Source organism: Haliaeetus albicilla, chromosome Z (genome assembly GCF_947461875.1).
Source record: "Haliaeetus albicilla chromosome Z, bHalAlb1.1, whole genome shotgun sequence".
Lineage (NCBI taxonomy): Eukaryota > Metazoa > Chordata > Aves > Accipitriformes > Accipitridae > Haliaeetus > Haliaeetus albicilla.
Genome location: NC_091516.1, coordinates 10,764,174 through 10,789,832, shown reverse-complemented (window position 1 = coordinate 10,789,832; position 25,659 = coordinate 10,764,174). Strand labels below are relative to the sequence as shown.

The 25,659-nt window shown below is 36.9% G+C and overlaps 1 protein-coding gene across 1 annotated transcript; it reads left to right on the top strand.

The window, feature by feature from the left end:
- Positions 1–41: 41 nt before the first annotated feature.
- CENPK (centromere protein K) lies at positions 42–23,719 on the top strand. Its single transcript, XM_069776992.1, has 10 exons — positions 42–138; positions 3,368–3,469; positions 5,486–5,542; positions 9,544–9,616; positions 13,817–13,863; positions 15,174–15,256; positions 15,376–15,474; positions 15,763–15,892; positions 20,156–20,209; positions 23,061–23,719. Exons 1-10 carry the CDS (start codon positions 136–138, stop codon positions 23,217–23,219), a joined length of 807 nt encoding a protein of 268 aa, XP_069633093.1. The 5' UTR covers positions 42–135; the 3' UTR covers positions 23,220–23,719.
- The last annotated feature ends 1,940 nt before the right edge of the window (positions 23,720–25,659 follow it).

Here is a 25,659-nt window from a genome sequence, read left to right as displayed (position 1 = left end):
TCCCGCCCGCGCTACGTCTCGTTGCCGGGCGCTTCAAACGTGACGTCACGGGGCGCAGCTAGTCAGCGTCGAGCGCGCGCAGTGGAAGACGCGGGCAGAGCCGAGCCGAGCCGAGCCGAGCCGAACCGCACCGCTATGGTAAGGGGCGGACGCCGCCCCGCCGGCCGCCCGCCCACCCGCCCCCCTGCCCTGAGCGCCGCCGCTGGCCCGAGGCGGGGGCTCCCGCGTTTCGGCGACTGAGCGGAGCGGCTCCCCGGCCGGGGAGCCGGGGCGGCCGTTAGGGCGGCGGGGCCGGCGGCCGTTAGGGCGGCGGGGCCGACGGGAGGGGAGCGGGCTGGCCCCTGCCGCCCTGCCTGCCTGCTCGCTGTCGCCTGGGGAAAGGACGCGGTCATCCCTGGCCTGCGAGGAGTAACCTCCTTCCTCGTGTTCTCCTGTCGCGGCGTAGTACTGGGGCTTATGTCGGGGAGAGGGGGAGATGCCCGTCTAATCTCTGTTGTGGTGTTATTTGGATCCTGCTTTTATTCTTCTCCTTCCCACGGTGAACTCCTGGTTTTCTTTTTTTTTTTTTTTTGGGGGGGGGGGGGGGTTGGGTTTTTTTTTTCCCTATCAGTTGTCCCAGGGCTGCTGTTACTTTCCTTTCTCATCTGTGAATTTCTTCCAGTAGTTGGTCGTTTTGTTTTCGTTGACATGAAACATTTCCCATAAAGCTTCCCTGATCTCTTGGCTGGCAGAGTGTATACAATGCACGCTTGTCCTTGCATGTATTTTTTACCTAATTATGTGGTTGTAAAATGCAGTAAGAAGGATTAACTTGTTGATACTGGAATGCTTTAATATTAGTGACATGCAAAAAAAAGTCTTCAGTTTTCAGGTATGGCGTACAAATAGAAACCTAATTTTACCATTCAGAAATAGGCAAAACTTCAATCCACAAGGAAAAACATTTGAACATGATACTTCAGTGTATATACTTTGTAAGGTAATTAACAGCATAGTACTAGGGACTACAAGTCAGTTTGGCTTGCACTACAGAGACTTGTAGTATCTTCTCATAATGTGTACGTTTTGAAACTTTGTGTGAAATCAGTCATGGGAATTTTGAGGGTCAACAACAATAACATCATTATAACAATTTAAATATTTGGGGAGGGGGAGTTGGCTATGTACTCAGATTTATTTCATATAATGTTTTCATGTTGATGGATTGTATTATTGAGGGGGGACACAGGGGGACAGGACTTTTTATTCTACCCCTAGACACCTTTCAAGTTTCCAAAGGTTGTACCTCCTTTTTCAGCCTCCTCCCCCCCCTTTTATTTTTTTCATTCAGGCCCTCTTAACTCTGCTGTTGAGTCTTTTGGGCATGATGAAAATTCTGTTGAGGGGCTTTTTTGTTTGTCTCCTTGACAGTTTTTGTCTGAGGAAAAAAAGTACATTGCATCTCAAGACTGCTTAGTTTCTTTACTAGCCTTCTGTGGGGGACTTCTCTGGAGGTATTTCAGAAGTCTTAATAAATTATGTTTATGTTATGGAAACATTCCAAGACTCTTAGGAGGATAATGATTTTCCTTTGCAAAAACTTCCTCATTAGACCTTATCAGCTCATGGCAATCCACATTTTCTAGTGTTCTGTTTTTAACTACTGATGCAATAAATTTGCCAGGAAGGCTTAGTAGAAGTATTGCTACCTTTTAGTTCTCTAGAATACTTCCAGTGTTCAGTGAGATGTTCTGATTTGTGTCTTAGCCACTCTGCTATGGCATACTTGAACGTTGAAGGTAGTAGTTGAATATTTCTCTCCTTTTAAAGTTTCCAGCGTAATTTTCTGTGATACTGCATTTTTGTTCCGAAAATGAACAAAAGGTTGAGTTGGGAATTTCAGCATCATTAAGGCGGCAGATGTTTATTTCTTCTTTAGGTCTTTATCTTTTTTTAATGTCTCTTTTTAATCACTAAGTATTTGGTGGGCTTAGTGATCCATTTAAGTTTGTTGTTTTTTCTTTAAAGGCTTCCTGCATCTTGTACATCTAGGAAATCCCGGTTGCTTGTTTTACCTTAAAAAAATTTTCCCTTTGAGTGCCATTTTTGCCCTTCTTGGTTTTTTTCCTCTTAATTGCTATTGTTGTTCATCTATGTCTTTATAGATTTAACTAGGATTAAATTTCTGAATTTGGATGTGTTTCTTATTTTTAATTTAACTTGGGTTGATTTTTCTCTTGACTGTCCTGGTGTCCTCTTTGCTTGGTTGCCTGCATATCTTTCATGGGTTTTTTGTTTGTTTTTTTCAAGTAATCTCCAGGACACTTTAATTTGTTAATCAAAAAGATTCTAAATTCAAGTTGTCATAAGGAGATATAGGTTAGGACATCTACTGGAAGACAGAGCAGAAGTAACTATGCCTAAGAACTTTGCAAATATATGGAAAAGAAGCATGGCTTTGTAGATGTGAGATTCTCTTACTGTTTCTTTACTAAAGTTGTGTCCTGGTTTCAGGTGGGATAGAATTTTCTTTCTAGTAGCTCGTATAGTGTTGTATTTTGGATTTAGTGTGAGAAAAATGTTGATAACACACTGATGTTTTCAGTTGTTTCTGAGTAGTGTTTATACTAAGTAAAAGATTTTTCAGCTTCTCATGCCCAGCCAGCAAGAAGGCTGGAGGGGCACAAGAAGTTGGGAGGGGACACAGCCAGGGCAGCTGACCCAAACTGGCCAAAGGGGTATTCCATGCCATGTGATGTCACGTCTAGTATAGGAACTGAGGGGAGTGGGGGCGGGGGGATCACCACTTGGGGACTAACTGGGCATCGGTTGGCAAGTGGTGAGCAATTGCATTGGGCATCACTTGTTTGTATATTCCAGTCTTGTTTATTAGTAGTATTGTAATTTTATTATTGTTGTTATTATTATCATTATTAGTATCTTCCTTTCTGTTCTGTTAAACTGTTCTTATCTCAATCCACAAGTTTTACCTTTTTCTTTCTGATTCTCTCCCTGTTCCTTCTGGGTGAGGGGAGTGAATGAGCGGCTGCGTGGTGCTTAGTTGCTGGCTGGTCTTAAACCATGACAAGTTGTCAGGAAATAAAAATCACCATTGCAGATAGTCAAAGCTGTTTTGAAAATTTAGGGCTTTGTGATTCAATTTTAAAAAACATCATTAGTGTCTTCAAATTTTACTATAGTAGTATAGTTAGCTGATTTTACTGAGTGATTGGGTGCTATTTAGAAATACAGGGAAGTTAACTGAAAGCTTTGAAGTCAGAGGGATTGCTCTGTTACCTGCTAGTTCAGGTCAAATATGTATGATTCAGTAAGCTGTTAATAATTATTGTAGATCTATGTAATAATTGTTCTATTTGCTCATTAATAGGCTGAATATTTACCAGAAATCACCAATGAGTCAGTTTGTCCTGTAGATGCCAAAGAAGAACTCTTGAATGAATGTGAGAGTATTTGGCAGAAGATGGAAGAGGTATGCAAATCACAGGTGATAGACTAGATCTGTTGTAAATATTCCTTAGTATTTTTTTGTTCATCTTCCTATCCTTCACTGCATGCTTACCACCACCTTCCAAAGAAACCACCACAACAAAACAAGAAAAAAAAAAAAAGGAAGAGAAGATCTTCAGAAAGGCCAAAGGTGGAAGTGCTGGCAGGGGTAAAGAATGCCTTGCAGTGTCAAACTTTGTTACAGTGTGCTGATGTTATGATTTAGTTAAATAGAATGGGAGTATATGTTAAAACTACGGAAAATTAAACAATTTACTTGTGTTCTGGTAGTACCAGCACACTGAGACTCAAGAGCCTTCCCTGTTTAGCCTCATGCAAGATGGGATTCAGCTGCTGTTCACAAATACTTTGGATCTTAAAGGAGAAAGAGCCTTACCAGGATGATGATGTTAGCATATGCTCATGCAAACTGACAGTTACATCCTCAAGAATAAAATTTATCTATCTCAATATATGGTCCAATATGCTAATAATAACATTTTAGATGGAGTTATTTTTATTTACATGAATCCCAGGAAAGATAAGCTTTTAACAGTTCTGAGGGAATGCTATGCATCCTGTAAGATTCTGCTGGTTCTGAAAAATTATGTTCTGAATAATATTTTGAGAGTCTTAATCGCTTCACTCAATTTTATGTGGTACCTATATGCTATTTGCTTGAGTTCTGAGTTGTAAACTCAAAAGCATTAGAAGTATCAGAAACTGAAGTAAAAATACTTCTAAACTTAAAGTAGAACAAAGCATAGACAACCTACAGTGCAATAGTTTTACAGAATTAGATTTAAAAAGACTAATGTGATTTTATTTGCTGTTACAGGTAACTTACCTTAATATTGAACAAGTGACAGGGAATCCTGTGTCTAGGTTTCTGAAATACCATAAGTTACCAACACAAGTTTTGCTTGGCACCACTTTAGAAGATGTGAACTTTATTTGGAAGTTTCAGGTTAGAAGGGAAGTTAGAAAGTTTATTATTTTGAATTTAATTGATAATCTTTGATATCTTGTTCCCAGCATCCCCAAAACAATACAGGAAGTGATAATATGTGTTATCTTTGGAAGTTGATAAAAACAGTGAATTTTTATTACTTCATGATTGTTGCATTCTGGATGCATGCATGTTTCAGCAAAAAGTTTAAACAACTAATAGTCATTGAATTAGCTCCTAGGTTATATGGTTTATGATGTAATGTTCCAATGGTTGTGTGTCAGCATTAGCAGTTTTTATTGGAGAAATCCTGTATTGTGTTTTGGTTCCAAAACGTTAACAGCAAGGTTTCCAAAGTACTGCTTATGAGTTTTACTGCTTAATAGAATACATCCTGCCCTGTCATTGGGCAGGTTAAATTGCTGACAGTTATAAAACAAGAAAGAGTTTAGTAGGCATCTCCTGCTGAAGCCTTGGATATCTGGGGTGGCTTGAATTTCAGACTTAATATATATCCCATTGCAGTCATGGGAGCTGATGTAGTGCACTTCTAAAAATGAGACCATTTCTGAAGTGTACAGTATATTGCCCTAAATGAGTTAAAACTGAAAATGTGTATTATAATGTGATTGCTCTGTTTGGAGAGCCAGAATAGTAGCAGCAAATGTGTTAACTTCTCAGCAGCTTCCCTATTCAGCCTTGTCCATGACTCACTCTTCCCAGTTTCTCATGTTCTTCATGTGGTCAGTGTCTTTCCCTGTATGAACTTTTCCCTCATGACTTGCCTTTTCCCTCAAATCATACATCTTTTCTTAGCTGCTACTTTTCTACTTTTCAATTAATTGAAGTTCTACTTTTTTACTGTGGTATGATTTCAAAATATTTCTTAATTTGCTGTTCTGGGTCAGGCTCTGAGGCATGTAGTAGGAGCCAAGTCAAAACTCTTTTATTCCTATATTAAACAACTTTTGTTCAATTTCTAAGCATTGTGTTTCCTTCTTACAAAAGGGAAGAGTAAGTAAATGTTTGTTTTGTTTGTTTTCTATCAAGTGCCAGAGCAAGCTAAAGGTTCAAGGAGGAAAAACACTGCCAAAATCAGATACCAGGGTAAGACAATTATTTTTTTATTCTCTACAAAATACTTAGTTGTCTTTAAAGATACAGTGTGTTTCCAAAAGAAGGAACCTAAACTTACTCTCTAAAGTTGACAGCTTTACTCTCATTAACTTTGAAGCTGTATTCTGAAGTATGTGTCTAGCAAATACTGAAAAGTTGCATTTATGTATAGCAAAAAGGTTACATGCAGTCCTGCCACACAACTGATAAATGACTTAACATAGGCAGCAAAATGGAGTGGTATGTAACTTCAATACCCATTTGGACTATTTTCTAAGCACTGTGTAAGTAATTTGTGAAACTGTATGGATCACTTCAGTTTTGCTCTGGAAGTTTGTATTTGCAAATTGCAGTTGTTCCCTTTGTGGATATTGGTAGGAAACTGATATGCTTGAATTAGAATGAACAGAATGATGCTGAGTGCATGAACTTGAGCTCCTGTATCCCTCAAGTTTTGGGGAACATGCAAAAAGGCAATGCTGGCTCACTGTTTAGTTGTTCATAAATTCTAAATAGGAACCTTTAAAATAGAATTCATATGAGGACCCCAAATTCAGAAAGTATAAATAGTTAAACATTGGGCTGGTTGGGTAAAATATGCAGGTCTTATAGATCTCCATCTTATGTGACTTCAGTAAGAGTATTCAGATGGTTAATTCAATACACTTGACTGAATAATTAATAAAAAGAGCACTTTTCAGAGATGTATCTGTTGAATACATTCAGATGTTTTAATGACTGTGTAATGACATTAAACTCTTGCTGTTAATAATGTATGTTCCAAACTATTATTTAATCAGAATAAATAAAGGAAGATGCATATTCAAATGCATAAAACACAACCTTTTTTTCCTTTCAGGATTCTGGATAAAAACCTCTAAGTAGAAATAAATTTTGTATAATTTTAATTGGGTGTAGACTGAGGTTTTTATGTTTCTTTGCAGCTTTACTGAAGCACATCGTACCCTTGTAATTAATACTTAAACTTCCAAGATACGCTTTTCTTGAAAACTGTCATAGCAAGACAATGATTAAATGGAGTTGCCAAAATTAAGATGAAAATAAGATTGCACTTCATAATAGAAAGCAGGGAGGAGAGAAAAAGGTCACGTTATATCCTCTTTCTTGGGGTATTATTGCAGCCCTAACATAGGCACTTGTATTGACCCAGGAAACTACAGACCTATTAGTCTAACCTCAGTACCTGGACAATTTATGGAGATCGTACTGGGTGCTGTTGAAAGACATTTAAAGAACAGTGCAATCGGCAGGCAGAGTCAACATGGATTCACAAAGAGAAAGTCCTGCTTAACTAATTTGATATCCTTCTATGATAAGGTCACCTGCCTAGTGGATGAACGGAAAGGTGGTGGATGTAGTTTTTCTAGATTTTGGACAGGCTTTTGATACTGTCCATCACAGCATTCTTCTGGACAAGTTGTCCAACTGTGAGATGAGCAGGTACACGGTATGCTGGGCAAAGAACTAGCTGAAGGGCAGGGCTCAAAGGGTTGTAGTGAATGGGGCTACATCTGGCTGGTGATTGATCACCAGCAGTGTTCCTCAGGGCTCAATTCTAGGGCCAGTCTGGTTCAATATTTTTATCAACGATCTAGAAGCAGGAGTTGAATGCACCATTAGCAAGTTTGCTGATGATACCAGACTGGGAGGTGCTGTTGACTCTCTCCAGGGATAAGAGGCCTTGCAGAGGGATCTAGATAGATTAGAGCACTGGGCAATGATTAACGGCATGACATTTAACACGGAACAGATGTTGGATTCTGCGCCTATGGTGGAGTCACGCTGGGCACAAGTATGAACTGGGCAAGGAGTGGCTGGAGAGTAGCCCTGCAGAAAGGGATCTGGGGGTGCTGGTTCGATGCTAAGCTCAATATGAGGCAGCAGTGTGCCTTGGCAGCCAAGAGGGCAAACCACATCCTGAGTGCATCAAACACAGCACAACCAGCCAGTCAAAAGAAGTAATTATCCTGCTGTATTCAGCGTTGGTGCAGCCTCACCTTGAGTACTGTGTGCAGTTCTGGGTCACACAATCTACTAAGGATGTGAAGGTCCTTGCATGAGTCCAGAGGAGTGCAACAAAGCTGGTGAAAGAGCTGGAAGGCACATCCTACCAGGAGCAGCTGAGGACTTTGGGCTTGTCTAATTTGGACATGAGGAGGCTGAGGGGCAACCTCATTGCTCTCTACAGCTTCTTGAGGAAGGGAATTAGAGAGGGAGGTGCTGATCTCTTCTCCCTACTACCCAGTGACAGGAATGGGTCAAAGCTGTGCCAGGGGAGGTTCAGACTTGACATTAGGAAGCATTTCTTTACCGAAAGGGTGGTCAAGCAGTGGAACAGGCTTTCTAGAGAGGTGGCCAATGTCCCAAGTCTGTCATTGTTCAAGAGGCGTTTGAACAATGCTCTCAATACGCTTTAACTTTTGGTCAGCCCAGAAGTAGTCAGGCAGTTGGACTAGATGATTGTTGTAGGTCCCTTCCAACTGGAACTATTCTATTCTATTTTCATTATAGCTGGCAAAGAAGCTATGTTTTTCTTCCTTGCTGTTGACCTTGTCACTAATGTTCATTCCTTAATCGCCTCAAGACTGTAATCTTGCCATGTACTCTCTGGTTTTATCCTTTACATTTGGGGTCTGATTCTGGTCTACAATATAAAGGGGTACTTACTGAGCAGCATATTTTGCAAAGAATGTATATAGGGCATGAGCGAGAGGCATCTGATGTACATATCTGCTGTATGTATTTGTCTGTTGAAAAGACAGTCCTTGATTTAAGGTTGCTGAATGAAAGTGTTAATTTATTGGTAAGGGTTTTTTTGTCCAGTTACTGGAACATCCAGAACATTTCATACATACTTTTTTATCAAGTTTAAAGGAACAAAAAATGAGCTGATGGTACTGCCAAGAGTAGTGCTCCATTACAAAAGAGGTGACACCATGTGATCTAGAAAATAAGAAATGTTTGTATGGTGATTTTTTTCTTTTGTTTGGGGTTTGTTTTCTTTTCCTTTATTTTAAAAGGTTGGCTTTTGAAGATGCACTTTACAAAGTTATTCTGAGTAGTGAAAAGCTAAGCTGAAGTTGTCAATTCTTGATATTTTTATTATAAGAACTCAGCTGATGATTCTTAGCATATTTTTCTCTTTTTCATTGGTGAAAAGCCGAATACAATATGCAGTGCTTCTTACGGAATCTTTGACCATATTAGCAGTACCTTTTGTATTTAAATGTATGCTTAATTTCTTACCAGATTACTTGTAATATGAGATCTATATGTAATTTACAGTGTATTTGAAGAAAAATTACAGGTGTAGTCCTCAGTTTCAGGAATTGGAATAGTAATAATGAATATATTCTTTCTCTAGAACATTGTAAGATATTTAAGTACATTTTTAAAAATCTATGTTGTTTACTTAGGGTTTTTTTAATAAACTTTTCTGAACTGGTGTTTTTTCTTACTGCTCCTGTATTTTCAGTGATTACAGTGAGCTAGAGCATTATATCTAAAGCATTTTTTGTTGAGTCCACAGATGTCGTTTTGATAGAAACTGATTTGACTACTGACTTTTTGGAAGCCAATCTTTTGTTTAGTAATCACACATATCAAGCACAGTCCATTAACCTTAAATGTGTATCAGCCATGCATCTAAGGAGTGGGGATGTGAAGTATTGTCATTGCTTCTAGTGGCTCATCTTCAGTTGTGGTTATTGTGTGATATTACAGATGAAATAGGGGGAAAAATGCCAACTCTGACTACTTCTGATTTCCCCCTTTTGAAGAAACAATAAAAATGTTTCTTGATCCCTGCGAGTGGCTTTTTAAATCTTTTGAAGGAATAAGTGGTCTATTGTAATAGATCGTCTTTTGTTTTCTGCTGTATGAACTTAACTGAATTTCTGTCCTGTACTATCTCATTTTACTCCATTGCATCTCAACTCACTTCAAGAAATGCTTATTTTCTTCTTGCACAGCTTTCCTTGTTAACAACGCGAGTGAAAGCTTTACAAGCGGAATACAATCAATGGCAAAAAAGAACTCCTGAAAGTAAGTAACTGCTTCCATGTAAGGTATACTTAAACTTCTGCAAAGTCTCTTTCATCTAGGCATATTAAACTGTGTATATACCAAATGTCAGGTGGTTTGTATTTTTGTACTATAACTATTAAAACATTAAATTAAACACTTCCCACAGTAGCATGTATGTTTCATTTCTGTATTCTTCTGGTACTTCAGTTCTAAGTGAACTTAGAATTCAAAGTGAATTCTACTAAATCTTATGATTCTGGACAAATAAATGCATGATTCATATCACCATTCATCAGTCAGTTAAACGGAAAAATAACTGTTAGCAGATCACTTATCGAAATAACAAAAGTTCAGTATGCTGTTCCCCTCCTTAAGGTTTCTCCTTTCTGTGATTGTTTCTTCTCCGTCTTCCATTTGTATTTCCTTTTTAGGACAGAACTACTTTGGCAAATAATTTTGTCTTTTAAGAAGCTGATATATTTTTTATCTTTCCAAGTACTGCTAATAAACTAACAATAATTCACCCAGACATATTTTTAACCATACATTCTTTGATTTTTATAATTAATACTTCACAAAAGTGTGTTGTATTATGACGTACTAGCTGAAACTCTGAAATAAACCTTTAGTGGTAAGCCCATTACACCATAATAAAATATCTATCTTTGATTTAACAGGGGCCAGAGATTTCAGGTCAAGAAAAGGTGGTAAAAGACATTTCATTTTAACAACACAGGAATCCAGATCACTTACTGATCCTGAGAAGCACAGACCACTGAGACAAGTAGTAGCTCTCATATTTTGTTAGGCATTATCAGTCAAAAGGTATAAATTCCTCAGTCCTTCAAAATTCTTTTTGTACATAAGCATCAGTGCTGACTGATTTCACTCTGTTGCAAGGCTGATGTGGCCAGATACTGAAAATAAAACCATTCAGAATCTAAGTGTGAATAAAGTAATCTGTTTTTTGACATCTCCCATTTGGAGACTCCCAAGTAGTAGTTCACACTACATTATCATTAGTATTCTGGTAGCACCTTTCAACCTAGTAAAACTTAGTAGTTAATCTTTAAATGGATAAACTGACTTATTTGAATATTTTTATGCCAGAAGAGGCTTGTTCTTTTTAGTGTTTACAAAATGATAGGAATCTGTTTTAAACAGCAGATGGTAATTTCCAGTATTTTGTCATTTGGCCAAATTGGAATGGATTTTCAGATGAACATTTAAGTCACTTTTCCAGCTTCTTTTAAAGTTCATGTACTTGCTGCATACTGTGATCAAATAATAGGAGCTGGAAAAAAAAAGTTTTTCTTTCTTATGAATAGAATATTAGAATAAATTCATAGTTCATGTGCTTTGTACACCTGTCTCTAAGAAGAGACAGCTTCAAATGCTTCTTAGAGGTATGTAGACCAAAAGTATGACATTGAATGAATTTGGGAAAAACTGGTTCTTAGCTGCTGCTCATGAATAAGCTTCTGGCTTAAAGCAAATTAATTGAAAGCACTTACAGTTTTAGTCCGGGTAAAATACCTGGAGATGTAAGGTTTTCCTTAGTAAAATATGTAATTATTTTAAACTTTAAGCTATTTGCTTAAAAATATTCTTGGGGCTTGACCTATTTTTATTGGCTTGCTGACTTGGTTTGCTTAACCATTCATACTTGTTCCCAGGTGATAAGATTTAGACTAGGAATCTTGATTTTGTACTAGAGGAATGATTTATGCATATTATAATGCAAAGAATATTTTGCAGCAAAAGCTTTGCCTTTATGGCTGCCTTTCTGAGGTAAGAAAAAAAGTTGCTGCTAAGAATTTGAATAGAGCTATAGTGCTTGTAAGCACAGTAAATTCCTCATTTTTCATACATCTTCTCTGTCCATATTGGCCCCTTTCTACCTACTGTTTGTTTTGAAGGAGGAATTACTTAATTGAAAACATTGGCTGAATTTATCTAAAAAGGTATAGCACAAATTCTACTTTCATAAAATTTGCTAGTAGAGCATGCATGTCAGGCTGTCTTGTTACTTTAGTCTCTGCTTTTAGTAATGGCCGGTTCATTTCTTGTAAATGAGGGCACGTCAGCATTTCAATTTTAAACCTTATTTTCTGAGGTTATAACTTGGCAGTTCTACATTTCTTTGGGCACAATATTGGCAAACAGACTTGAATCCACAATGCAAATTTTATTTTTGCAAAGCTTTTACTTTAGTCTCTTGTTCTTTCTCAATTTCTGGTACTATTTATGTAGCTCTACAGCTGCTAAATCAGCTGAATTAAAACTTTTTAACAAGCATTTGGCTCATAAAAATAGAATTTAACTTTTTACCTTTGCAAAATAAGGAAGTGGAAGCAACCATATTTTAAACCATATAAACCAGTTGTGGTCCCTGCATGATTTCTATTTTTCTTTGCAAAATATCAGTATTCTGCCAAATTCCATTTTAATAGGAGTTACTATGTAAACATATGCATAGCAGTTGCTTTTACATTCCTAGCATCTGGTAGTATTTTGCTTAGTAATTGTACTATGTATCACTAGGCAATTCTGTTTGACATCTGATTTTTGGAAGCGTAGCAATTCATAACTGAAGAAGATTTAACTGACAGTAGGTAGAGCAACCTGTGTTCTTCATAGCAGCAGCTGCCATAATGTGTTCTCCCAGTGTCTTACATCTGCATTGTTCCTTCATAAATAAGGGTTAGTGATTTCTTTCCTAGCAAGATGTGGCCTTCTCTTCTAATACTCACACAATATGAATATTGAATGGGAAGCACGTACTCAGGGTTAGGTATCTAAAAATGAAGAAGTGTTAGAAACCAATAGTAGAAATTGATAATTCCAGGTAGTGAGGGCCCATGATAATCACAAGGGGTGGGCAGGGGAAGGAGTTGTATGGGATTCTTCAAATACACCGGTGAATGTCCATAGAAGCACACCAATGAATTTTATCATGTGTATGTAGGATATTCATGTCATTAAAGAAATCTTGCTCTAATAATAGCACAGACCACTACCTCCCACAGCTCTTAAACATAAGCTTGATTTGGGAGCACTCTACTCAAATTTTCTGTCAAAATTTAGAGACAGTAATTCTCTCTCTAAGTAAAAGGGATTTTATTGTGACATGTAATTAAATGCACTTTGAACTCAGTAGTTTTGCTGATTTTCATCTCAGAACAAACACTGCTTTTAAAACTGCTGATCTAAGGCTTCTCAAAATTCATGGAGATAAAAACTATAAAATTACTTTACCAAAAAGTACTTTTATACATTTATGAAATCAACTGGTTTGTATTTAGGAGATATTTAATGCTTTTATGAGAAAGTTAAGGGTTTTCCTTTTTGTTAAAGGAAAAGCTTTTCTTGAAGTAATTAGGATTAGAGATTCAGAGCCCAAGCTTGGACAAAAAATATCCCCATCGTATTAAGATTTAAATGTTACAGTAGCTTTCATTTTTCCTCTTAATAGATTCAAATGCTTCAATTTTTCAAAAGTCATACGTTTATGCAGATGCTGCAAGCTGACATGGAACTGAGAATTGACTGTAGTCCATTGAAGGCTATCAAATACAACAATTCACTTTTTATTCAGAAAATCCATGACCCATAAATTGCTACCTTTTGCAGAAACATTCTGGGGAACATTACCACATCCTTGAATAGTACTGTACTTTCCCTTAAGTACTGCTATTGCTCTGGGTTAGAGTTAGGATACTGGCCTTGCTGGGCCTTTCCTTTCCCTATATGTTGCTGTTCTTGTGGACAGTAAGGATGGTGACTTGCTTTTTAAGTTCTTGAAGTCTGATGGGTTTTACAATCCTGATCAAGCATGTGGGAGGCTTTTCAACAAGGAACTGGAAGACTGGAAGAATTTGATTGCCCACATTGGTAATACTGATTGAATACCTTCCACTGAAAAAAACAGGCTTGAAGTACGACTATACTTTGCATTTCAGTATTGTACCTATACCTATATACCTGAGCTAGTTCAAGTATAAAAAATAACACAGAAGCATTAATACCACACTTGTTTCAGTCTAATTTAACTTGATGAAAAGTGACAGTAGGTTAGCCCAGCAGGACACCACTGCTGCTGACAGCCAAGCTAGTTTTTTAGAGGCTACAAAAGTTTCTCTCTAGCCAGGTTGCTTTTCAATGTAAACAAGTATATATCATCTGATGCAAAAAAACCCAATTCATTTTATTTTTCAGTAATTTCTAACAATCCAGATGTACTGTTAGCATTAGGAAAAGAAGAGGTAAGTCTTTTTGTTTGTTACAAGGTAATTAATTTTTGTTGGGGGGGGGGGGAAGTATATACAATTGTTGCAGTTTCCTATAACCACTCCTGTGGTGGACTACTGCTAAGATACTGTGTATGCTTCTTCAGGCACTGTTGTAGTTGTAATGAATGATCTTTTAAATGGAAACTTTAAATATTGCATTTCATACTGATATAAAATAATGTAACATTACGTGTTACGCAGAAGAGTCAGTATTCTTAGATCTGGAGTTCTGTGGCAGTAATCTGCAAATAATTTGAGTTCTTCCAGCTTTGGAAGAAAGAGAAAATCAAGACTGCCTTGGGGGTAGCGTTGGACATAGGTATGCAACATGACCAGTGAATATTCCTGTGGCTATGGCTTAAAAAAACCCAAACACTTCTGGTTTTCTTGTTCCTAGCAGGTTTCCTCCCTCTAGTATCACTCACAACAGGGAACCCAACTGCTATTAAGAGTTGTTTGGTTGCACGCTTTCGTTTGACTGTACTGCTATGGCATATTTGATCTGATATCCTATTTTGTGGCCTGTCTTGTTAAGGATTCCAAATTTTTTTCAGATGTTGCATATATAGAGCGTAATTGCTTCTGTAGAATATTTTCACAATTTTTGTGAAATATAAATATAAAAGTTCTTATAGTTTGTATGGAAGGAGACAAAATATATCCAAATCATAGTTTTGTATTAAAAAACCATAAACTATTAGAAATACTACTTTGTAGAACATAATGCATTAATGAAAGACCCAGTCCACTGAGAGTCCACTGTTCCCTATCTTCTGGCTGCAGTATTTTTATTTCTCCCTCTTTCCTCTCCCAATTATGTCCATATCACTGTAGGCCATTTAATTAATGGATGCAATTAAGTCTTTCTTTGCAGCAGGTTTGTTTTCTGAGTGCTATATGCTTTATGTTGGTGCAATTAGCACGATTCTTTCTTGCAAGCAGTTGCAATGATTTAGACAACGCAGCCCTGGTAGAGCAGATATCTTCTCAGTCTTTCATGAGATGAGCAGTTCATGTGTGTCCTCCATAGTCTGCTTCAGGTACAATCAACTACGTTTTACAGAGCTTCAATAAGATACTAATAGGCAACTGGTGACAGTAACATTTTAAATAGCTCCAAGTGGATTTAAAAAAATAGTGTGTCACTCCATAGCCATATTTTTTTAAGAAATTACAGATAATTTTGGCCCTCTTTACCAGATTTACAGATGTAACCTTACACAGAACAAATACCACAGACTGGGTTATCTGCAAACTCTAGGTTTATTTTTACTTTTTTATAGTTGCAGAAAACAAAGAATGATCTTGAAATGGTGCTGTCAATAATTCAGTCAAAGAATGAACAACTGGAAGAAGATCTGAAAAGGTAATACAATAATGTGGACTTATGAATGCTGTAAGCTTTTCTTACCACACATTATTTTTTTGACTGTCCAGGAAAACTACTTATCTGTTGTGCCATTTCCTACTTTTCATGTTTCAAAGAGAACAGCAGTGGCAGGAGGAACAGGAGCAGGTAGTAGATGCTCTTAATAGAATTGAAGAAGAGATGAAAACCCAAACTGAACAACTTTCCAGAAAAAGGTATTTCTACAGTGTTTTTATACGGAAGAATTTAAATATCAACAACAGAAAATGAGCAAACAAACTCTTAAAACATACTCCTTGTTTTGTTAAATAGATCAAATAATAACTCAGTAATCCATATTTGAAACATGAAAAATATTGCTACTCTCTGCTTATATCCTGTGATTCAAGATGTTGAATTCACAACAGTAGAAAATAAGGGATTTTTTTACTGAAGAACTTTTCAATTATTTTATTGAATTTCATATTCTATTGCTATATTTTTACTATTAATTTGAACATTAGAGCACTTCAACAACTGCAAAATAAAATGTTGAAAGTAAAGTCGTATAAGGAAGGACTCTTGAATGCTCTGGGTGAATTCCTAGGAGAACATTTTCCCATTCCAGAGAAAGGTGCAAGTACTAAAAAGAAGGTAAGATTTTCTTAGTAACTATTAAATTTGGAATGTGCAATTTCTGTTTAATTAGATGCAATACCTTTTTTAAGTCACTAGTATAGAATCTGCAGTTCTATTTTGAAATAAGTAGAGTTCATACTGCTGATCCTTTAGGTTTAATTGATATTTTTCACACTGGCTTATATTATTTAAGGGTGTTTGCAGCTGGATATTTTTTTAATGCGTATATCCTTTACCCAATGAGATGCATAGCAATGTATTTTATTTCTTACTGAACTGCAAGCTGTGCCAAATTTGGAAATGGTGATGGGTTCACTCCAAATTGTTCCATTTTCTTTTTTACTGGACTAGGCAAGTGGCTTCATATTTCCCTTGGCAAAGCAAATTTTAATTGTCTCACAATGTTTTTGGAACAATAATAAGGACAAGTGTTTATAATTATAGCGCAGTTTGGAATGTTAACCATCAGTTTCTGTTCAGGCTAACTGGGCCAAAAATTATCTTAAAACTTTAAGGAAAATAGGCAGTCAGGGAGCATTTTGCATAATAAATTCAAAGTCTGCAGTAAAAATAAACCTTTTACCATTACTATTTGAAACAATAGTTACAAAAGCTACAAAAAAGGTGGAGGTTGATTTTTGGTTTCAGACACACTTAAGAATACAGAAATAGAAAGGATTTCTTCAATATAGTTCCCTGTTATTTCAGACAACCGCGTAATATAATTTCTTCAATATAATCATTGAGCTCCATTTTAAAACTAATTATTTTTGTTACTACTGTTTCTGTTTGGGTTTGTTCTCGTACCTCAGTACTGTGGTTAGAAACTATCTCCTAATTTCCAGTCTAAATTTGTTCATGTCTAACACAGATCCATGTATTCTTATGCCAGTATTGTCCCTAGAATAGCTCGTTCTTTCTTGTGTTTATTCCTCCTGATAGTTATAGGCAGCAATCTTATACCCGCTCTTTCTTCGTTTGGCTAATTGAACTAGCAAAGCTTTCTTGTTCTTATCCTGTAAGGTAGGGGTTTTTTCAGTTTCCTGACTTATCCTAATAATACCTATTTTTCTCTATTTGCTTCAACTTGGATTCATCTTTTTTGTAACCTGGTAAAAACCAGTATTATAAACAAAACTACTAGCTCATAGTCATCACAAAAGCAACTAATTACATCCTTGTCTTTTTCTTCCTGTTAATTCCAACTGATGAGCTCTGAGCTTTTAATAAAAAAAAAAAAAGACTTGTTTTTGCACAGAAGTATGTATTTTGCACATAAAAATACCACACGAAGCCTTCAAGGCATGATGTCCATTTTCAAAGTCTAATTCAACCATTTTATTCTTAGTTCTTCTGCATATCAATGTCTTCCAGTTTCCTGTTGTTACTAAATATGATACATTTTGCTCCAACATTAAGAAATTAAAGATTCAGGGATTTAATTAACTGTAATCTTTCAATCATGTATTTCCTGATTTCAGCCTGGTATGTCATCTCCCTATTTGCTGGTTCTTACTCGTCTTAAAATTGTTCTAGGACATGCCTCTTCAAACACTGCTGACTTTCCTAGACGCATTTTAAGCAATTATCTGTTTTTCCCATATGTATCATTATTATTTTCTTAAAAATATATTTCCTATAATGAGATACACCAGTTTATTTGCTCTCATTTATGTAATGTCGTAGAAAAATATAGGCTGGAAGTGACTTTGGGGATCTTCCATTCCAACACCATCAAGGTAGTGCCAATGTCAAAGTTAGATCGAGTTGTTCATGGTCATATTCAACTATGTTTTAAATATAAGAAACAGTGAATTCATGTGTGTGTTTCAGAATTCTGAGGAAGATTTTATGTTAAGATCTTCTGCCTCAGAGCAAAATCAACTGCTTGAATTTTCTCAACTTCTGTTATACTATCAGAAGTTCTTATTAGCTCCCCTGCCTTCATCTCTCTTCCATGCAATTTTTCTTATTAAAATCTAAAGAAAAAAATAATCACCCAAGGTGTAGGGATTAATCACCACCTACCTTTTTTTTTGTTTTACTTAAATATAAAATTTATTTTGATAAATTTCCAAGCAAGATATTATCTTGTCTTAGTTTTAATTTTATTTATGCATTTCCTGAACTCTTAAACACAGTTTGTTTTCTGACAAGTCTTTTTCTTTCTTTTCACTCCTTGTGAATTCATAGCTGCTTCTCTATCTTTTGACTCAGTTGGATCTCAATGGCTCAACTGCAGGTCCCACGTAATCGGCATCTAAGTGATTAACTAAAGGCAGGAGAGACAGCCATTTTCACCTATATTGTTTTCTTTGTTGTGTCAGAAATACAAATTTTTGACATTAGCAATGAAATTTGCTGCTATGTTGATTTGGGGGAACACATTATTCACACCTATTATCAGCTTGGTTCAACACTCTGGAAGCACTGAACTCTTTTAACTCTGTACATCAGTAATTTTGCTTCACTTCATGGAAACTTCCTGTGTTCTCAGTAGTTCTGTGTGAGGGCAAATGTGCAAGGCTGACATCTGTGGGGCATGGCTCCAGAGTAGTCTGAACTGCTCCAAGCCTCACTGTTCTGGTTCCAGCCTCCTTTCACCAGGCACCTGCATTTGGGAGTGGGAGGAAAGACTGAATCACAGCAGCCCATGTTAGCTTCTGTTGCCATGGCCCAACACCTTTAGTATAGGTAGTGACTGAGGTAAGAATTATCTTGCATTTTAAATCTTGGATGAAAAAAAAGACATTTTTTCAAGAGAAGAAATATGAGAAGTCATATGTTGAGGAATATTCTTTATGCCAATCTATCTCATGGAAGGGAGAAGGTGCCTTTCAGGTTAAATATATGCTGAGCATCCTGCTTAGAAGTGACTTGATAAGCATTAATTAATTAGAGATACTTATTACATCAGTGACACTTAAAATATGTAAGTAATATAATTTTGCAAAGCAAGATACACAATGTATATTATAAACCCAGCAAATTAAGTTTGCTAGTTCTGTAAGAGTGCAAACGTCTTTACACTAATATCCTTAAGATTTTATTCTTTGTATATCAGTTTTAGTAATGACTGAAGTCATAACCTAATTTCAACTTTGAAACATTAATATTGAACCCACTACCTAAGTTACGAAGTAGTATTTTTGGCCAGTGAAATACAACAGCTAAGGTTACGAAGTGTCTCCATGATTGCCCTAAGGAACCTTTTGCAGCTTCTTAGTGTAGATTCTATTTCCTCAGCCTAGTATCAGGATAATGGCACAAAGACAGGCATTATTGAGACCTAGCTCCATGGTCTGCAAGGCTTCCATGGAGCAGGCACTATGTCCCCCTTGTGGCTTTCTGAAGGTGAGAATATTAAGAACTGTGACTGGGAAGAAAGGAGCCAGAGCTTGCCTTTCACGAATTATTCTTTATTGCTTGTATTCCTTTTCTGTTCCAGAAGTGGACTTTGTATAAGGTGCTGCATGGCTGTTAATATCTTAGGACTTAAGTTGACATATTCAACAGCAGTGCTGAGTAAGCAGTTGCCAGTGCTGTATTATCTCCTTTATTTTGCTGAATGTGAAGTGGATGGGGAAAAAGGATAAAATTGAAAAATAAAAGAATCAGGTTCACTGTGCAACAGCACAAGCAGCTTTGTTGGCAGTGCTGCCTAAGGAATCCATATCAATTTATAGGCAAATGTCTTGATTTGCTTGCTACAAATGAAAACAAGTAATTTTCTAATGATATTTTATAAATTTTTCATTTTTAACTATTCTATTTCTTTTGGCCTATTTTTTTAATTGAAGTTGAAGTAAGAGTAAACAAATATTCATCGGCCAATCATGAAGAAATATTAAGGCAGTATGAGCTGAAGTCTTGAGCTGTGTCAAATTTGCATTGTAAACATTTTTCTAAAGTTCATGAAAAACACTTTTTTTCCCTAACAGATCATATTCATAGAATGTTTTACACTGTACTACATTATAAATATGTACTTGGTTTTATTTAAATGTAAGCCCAGGTAGATATACTATGATTGCTTAAGATTAATCTTTTTTAATAATTAATTAAAAATATTACATTTAAAGTGTATGATACTGAACTGGTAGATTTAAATACTACCTTGTATTTCTGTCATGACTAAATCTAACTAAAAGTCTTCATCTGTTGTGTACTATGCAGTCAAATAATTGTGTGATTATTTTTCTTTGTCAGTTAACATTTTTCCTGACTATTTAGTTTTGGGTTTTGTTAATTTGCCTGGGGGTGTGGTTGTCTTTGCAGAAGTCTTTTGAAAAGCCAGCTGTAGAACTGATAACACTGCATGAAATTTTAGAGGTAAGACGGTTTTGTTATGTAGAGATTTGGGGGATTTTCCAAAACTCAGATCTGTTCATAATATATTAATAAGTAAATAACAGTATATGACATACGGTTAAGATAGTTAATTGAAAAGTAGAATGTTTAAGAATGTTACGTCAGATTTCTATTTTAATTCCTATCAAATTAAAAGCCCAATTTTTTACAAGAGATGTGGCAATAATTCAGATAACTAAATCTTCAGTTTAAGCTGAGGAATGATTATCCCTTATTTCTTAATTTAATGATGATCATTTTAAAGAAGTTTTATTAGCCTTAGTGGCTCATATTAGAGGAGACAAATCCTATGCTTAAGAAAAAAATGAATTGTTCCAATTCATGCTATACTTCATACTGTTTCAATAAAAGTATTTCTGAAATATAATACAATAACAGTTATAGAAGGACCAATTAATGTGTAGTCTTGTGTATTATCTGGATTATCTCCTCATATGAGGAAATCAATCAAATCAGATTCATGCATTTCTAATTGATTTTCTAAGTATGCCAGCATTGCTTAGTGTGTCTTTTTAATCACAGTGCAATTTATCAATTTGATTTGCAAAGCATAATTTTGAAGGAGCATTAAAAATCTTTTCACTAGCATTGTTCCTTCTTGTTTTCAATGTAGTGTTTGAAGTGAAATTTCCTATTCCTCCTCCATCCTCACTCTTTAGATGGTTTTAAGTCTTCCCTGGGGGAAAGAGTTTTTTCCTGAGGGAAAACTTGATGAACAACAACTTCTTGGTATTAAGGTGCTATGATCACTATGACGTTGTACTTTAATTTAAAGCTCAGACTTTGGGCTTACATCATCAAAATCATTTTACATCCTTCAAGTATCTCAGCATGCCTATTAATACCAAATTAGTCAGAGCTTGAAAACAGATCAGAATTTAAAACAGCCACATTCCCTATGGAATTAAAATTTCAAAGCTCTTCTAATACTTTAAAATTGCCCTTCATATTTTTCTGATATTGTTAATCTCCTCAAAATGTGAACACATCCAAGTAATGTCTGACTTCCATTTGGAAGAACATAACTACTTCCAAAAATTCAGACTTATTTTTAACTGTCTTGGAGTAAACTGTCAATGTCCCTTATCTTTGTTTTATGGGTTTTTTTTTTTGTTGAGCAACTTGGTTCTAACTTCAAGTGCCTGTTCAATTTCAAAGGTGTTGGAATCCTCAATCTCCATGTGTATGTTTGTTAAATAATGAAAGTGTACTTTTTTAATAAATCCACTTTGACAAGCTAGGTGTATACATTTCTATTATTTAGGTATATCAGTACCTACTTCATTAAATTAGCTTAAGTAGTAAGCAAGCAGTAAACTTCTCTCATGCAAACCTCAGAATTTTTATTATACTGCTTCTTATTCCAGTAATGAGCTGTAATTTTTTACAAATTTAGTAATTCTTTTCCTTTTAAACAGTTTGAGGATTATTCCTTTCTGATTGAGAATTTAGTGAACGAGTTTAAGATTTGAAAGACTGTTTACAATACAAATGTATGTAAAGTTACAGCCATAAAGGCTATTTTGGAATATCAGATGTCAGAAAAGACTAAGTAGCAATTCATCTAAAATAATGCATTTGGAGTAAATACTCATAATTGGGGCAGATAAGTACAAAAGACATAAACTGGAACAATTCTTCAGAATGTTCTGCAAAAGAAGAGCAGTATTTTTTTTCTTTTCAAATTTTCTTTTAATAGCACTTGATGAAAAAAAAGTAAAGTCTGGTAGTGAGGATTTTGAGTTTTTCTTTAGCAATAAAGAGGCAGGCAGAATATTTTGTACCTACTGAAATTGGGAAAGCTGTAACATTTAGAAGCTCTGAGTAGAAAGGTGAAATATCTGGGATGAATAGAGAGAGCACCATGGGATAGGCAAGATTATTTAATCTGTATTGTGTGCAGTATTCCCCATGAGCAGAATTATGAGGACACAAACATGGTCTCCAAGAACAGAAAAATAATGTCAAAACTGATTTTTTTTTTTAAACTCCATTAACTAATTCTGTATTTAGATAAGGAACAAAGGAGGAATAAGGAAGCATCAAGAGGAGGAGAATTGTTGTAAGGTACTTGTCATGCCTAAACAAGAAGTGATATTAAGAATTTGGACAATCCATTTATGAGATGAGCAAAAAGATTTGATGTGCAAATGTAGTGAAGTTAAAGTAGGACTATGATGTTTAACTTTTCACAGGTGCAGACTTTTTTATTTCTAACACTCCCTACAGAAGGACACAAAATACAGGAAAAAGAATTCTTCTCAATCTAAGAAGACAGACTTTTTTTTTTTTAGATTAGAAAAATGAAATTTACAAAACTTTTAAGATAGACATTCCTTTCTGCTAAAATCTGAAAGAGTGAGGGAGAAATACTATTTGTTGACAGTAAGTCATTATGGTTTTGAGGCAAGGGATTCCCAAAAAACTAGCTTTCCCTCTTATTTAATGTTTTTAATCTTAAATTAACAGATACTGATTTAAAGATTAATTATATAAGGATTTACCTACCTTCATGTTCAGCTTTTTTAGGCATTCACTGTTACACTAAGCATTTTTGACAGATGGTGAAAAACTTAGTCTGGATAAAAGGAGAATTCTGATTCTAATTTTTACATCAAAAAAGATGTAATAAAGTTAATTGGAAGTTCTTTGCTTTACTTCTACCTTGAACAGGTCTTGTATTTCTCCTGTAGTCTTGTATTTCTTGTATTGCCTACATAAGTGTCCCATTATAATAATTTGTATAAATTCAGTTAAAGGAGATAAAAATCTCTTTTGTTCATTCCTAAATCTTATCCTTTTGGTCTTCCAGATTCTTATACAGAAATTAATGAGCACACCACATGACCCTTATGTAACAATCAATGACTCATTTTGGCCACCTTATATTGAGCTGCTGCTACGATATGGAATTGCCCTGAGACATCCAGAAGATCCAAACAGAATGCGCCTAGAAGCCTTTCACATGTAGCGTGACCTATGTGTTTATTTTAAACCAGTACTCTGACTAGAGGGCTAAGACATACTGAAGTTCTATGATAATCTTTTTTGGATCAGCAACCTCTTCTTCTTGGATGATTTGATTATTTTTTTTCTTTAATAAAGTTTATATTTGGTCAGAGGGTGAAATATGAAGACAAACATTTTTACTTTTAACTGCTCAGTTACAGTTGGCTTTGTTTTATGGCAAGTGATGCCAAGATTTGCAGTGTGGAGGGTTTTTTCAGCTCCTTTATAAGATGCAAATTCAGGTGATGCATAAAGATATTTAACAGTCCTTTTTACTTTAAAAAAAATCATACTTTATTCATTACTTTTCTTTTATGTTCCTTTCTTAGATTGCTTTAAGTCTTCTCCATTTCCTTTAGTATTTTTTTGTACTCTGTAGAGGCAAAATTTGTAATAACTCAGCTCCTGCTGTACATGGCCTTGTGAACATTTTGAACTAACAGTAAAGTGTCATCTCAAGAATGTAGGTTTTCCGGTGTGTTGTTTTTTTTATTTTTTTTCCAGAGCTTTTGCAAACAAATTTATTGGCTTTAAGATAAACACTTAGGAAAGATGATATATCTTTCTGTGCAAAGGGCTGCAGATGTTGAGTGTGTTGTGAGTGTTGAGCATGCTTCCTAATCAGCCCATATTGTGTTATGCTATATTGCCTAACAGTATCTGTCTTCACTTTTTCAGATGTAGTTTATCCACTAGTACCCCCAAGTCCTTCACCGCAGGGCTGCTCTCACTCCACTCATTGCCCAGCCTGTCTTTGTGCTTGGGATTGCCCTGACCATGTGCAGGACCTTGCACTTGGCCTTGTTGAACTTCATGAGGTTCGCACAGGCCCGCCTGTCAAGGTCCCTCTGGATGACATCCCTTCCCTCCAGCACGTTGACTGCACCACACAGCTTGATGTCATTGGCAAACTTGCTGAGGTGCACTCAATCCCACTGTCCATGTCCCCAATAAAGATGTTAAATGATACAAGTCCCAATGCAGACAGCTGAGGGACATGACTCCGTCACTGGTTTCTACCTGGACATTGAGCTGTTGACCACAATTCTCAAAGTGTGACTATCCAGCCAATTCCTTATCCACCAAGTGGTCCATCTATCAAATCCATGTCTCTCCATTTTAGAGACAAGGATGTTGTGTGGGACAGTGTCAGATACTTTGCACAAGCCCAGGTAGATGACGTCCGTTGCTCTTCCCTTATCCACCAATCCTGTGACCCTATCGTAGAAGGCCACCAAATTTGTCAGGCACAATTTGCCCTTAGTGAAGCCATGCTGGCCATCACCAATCACCTCCTTATTTTCCATGTGTCCTAACATAGTTTCCAGGAGGATCTGCTCCATGATCTTGCTGGCGTAGAGGCGAGACTGACCAGCCTGTAGCAGCTTCCCAGGTCTTCCTTTTTAACCCTTTTAAAAATGGCTGTTGTGTTTCCACTTTTCCAGTCACTGGGAACTTCACCAGCCTGCCACAGCTTCTCAAATACAACGGATAGTGGCTTAGCAACTTCATCTGCCAGTTCCCTCAGGACACGAGGATGCATCTGTGGTAGTTTGACCCTGGCTGGATGCCAGATGCCCACCAAAGCTGTTCTATCACTCCCCTCTGCAGCTGGACAGGGGAGAGAAAATACAACTAAAGTCTTGTGGGTTGAGATAAGGGCAGGGAGAGATCACTCACCAGTTACTGTTACAGGCAAAATGGACTTGACCCAGGGAAATTAATTGATTACCAATCAAATCAGAGTAGGATAATGAGAAATAAAACCAAATCTTGAAACACCTTCCCCCCACCCCTCCCTTCTTCCTGGGCTCAACTTCACTCCCCATTTTCTCTACCTCCTCCCCTGAGCAGAACAGGGGGGCAGGGAACAAGGGTTGTGGTTTGTTCCATCACACGTTGTTGTGTATGAGCTGACCACAGCATGGGGTTCCTCCCACGGGAGACAGTCGTCCATGAACTTCTCCAGCTTGAGTCCTTCCTGTGGGCTACAGTCCTTCATGAACTGCTCCAGCGTGAGTCCCTTCCACAGGCTGCAGTCCTTCAGGCACAGACTGCTCCAGTGTGGGTCCCCCAACGGGGTCACAAGTCCTGCCAGAAAGCCTACTCCAGCGTGGGCTCCTCTCTCCATGGGTCCACAGGTCCTGCCAGGAGCCTGCTCCAGCATAGGCTTCCCACAGAGTCACGGCCTTTCGGGCACCCACCTGCTCCGGTGTGGGCTCCTCCATGGGCTGCAGGTGGATATCTGCTCCACCATGGACCTCCCTGGGCTGCAGGGGGACAGCCTGCCTCACCGTGGTCTTCCCCACAGGCTGCAGGGGAGTCTCTGCTCCTGCATGTGGAGCACCTCCTCCCCCTCCTTCTTCACCAACCTTGGTGTCTGCAGAGTTGTTTCTCTCACG

Bases quoted from the DNA above. Each gene is read 5' to 3' on its own strand.
- CENPK (XM_069776992.1), top strand. The intron at 5,543-9,543 runs GTAAGACAATTA...CTTCTTGCACAG, and splicing joins TGCCAAAATCAGATACCAGG to CTTTCCTTGTTAACAACGCG. The intron at 15,893-20,155 runs GTAAGATTTTCT...TTGTCTTTGCAG, and splicing joins GTGCAAGTACTAAAAAGAAG to AAGTCTTTTGAAAAGCCAGC.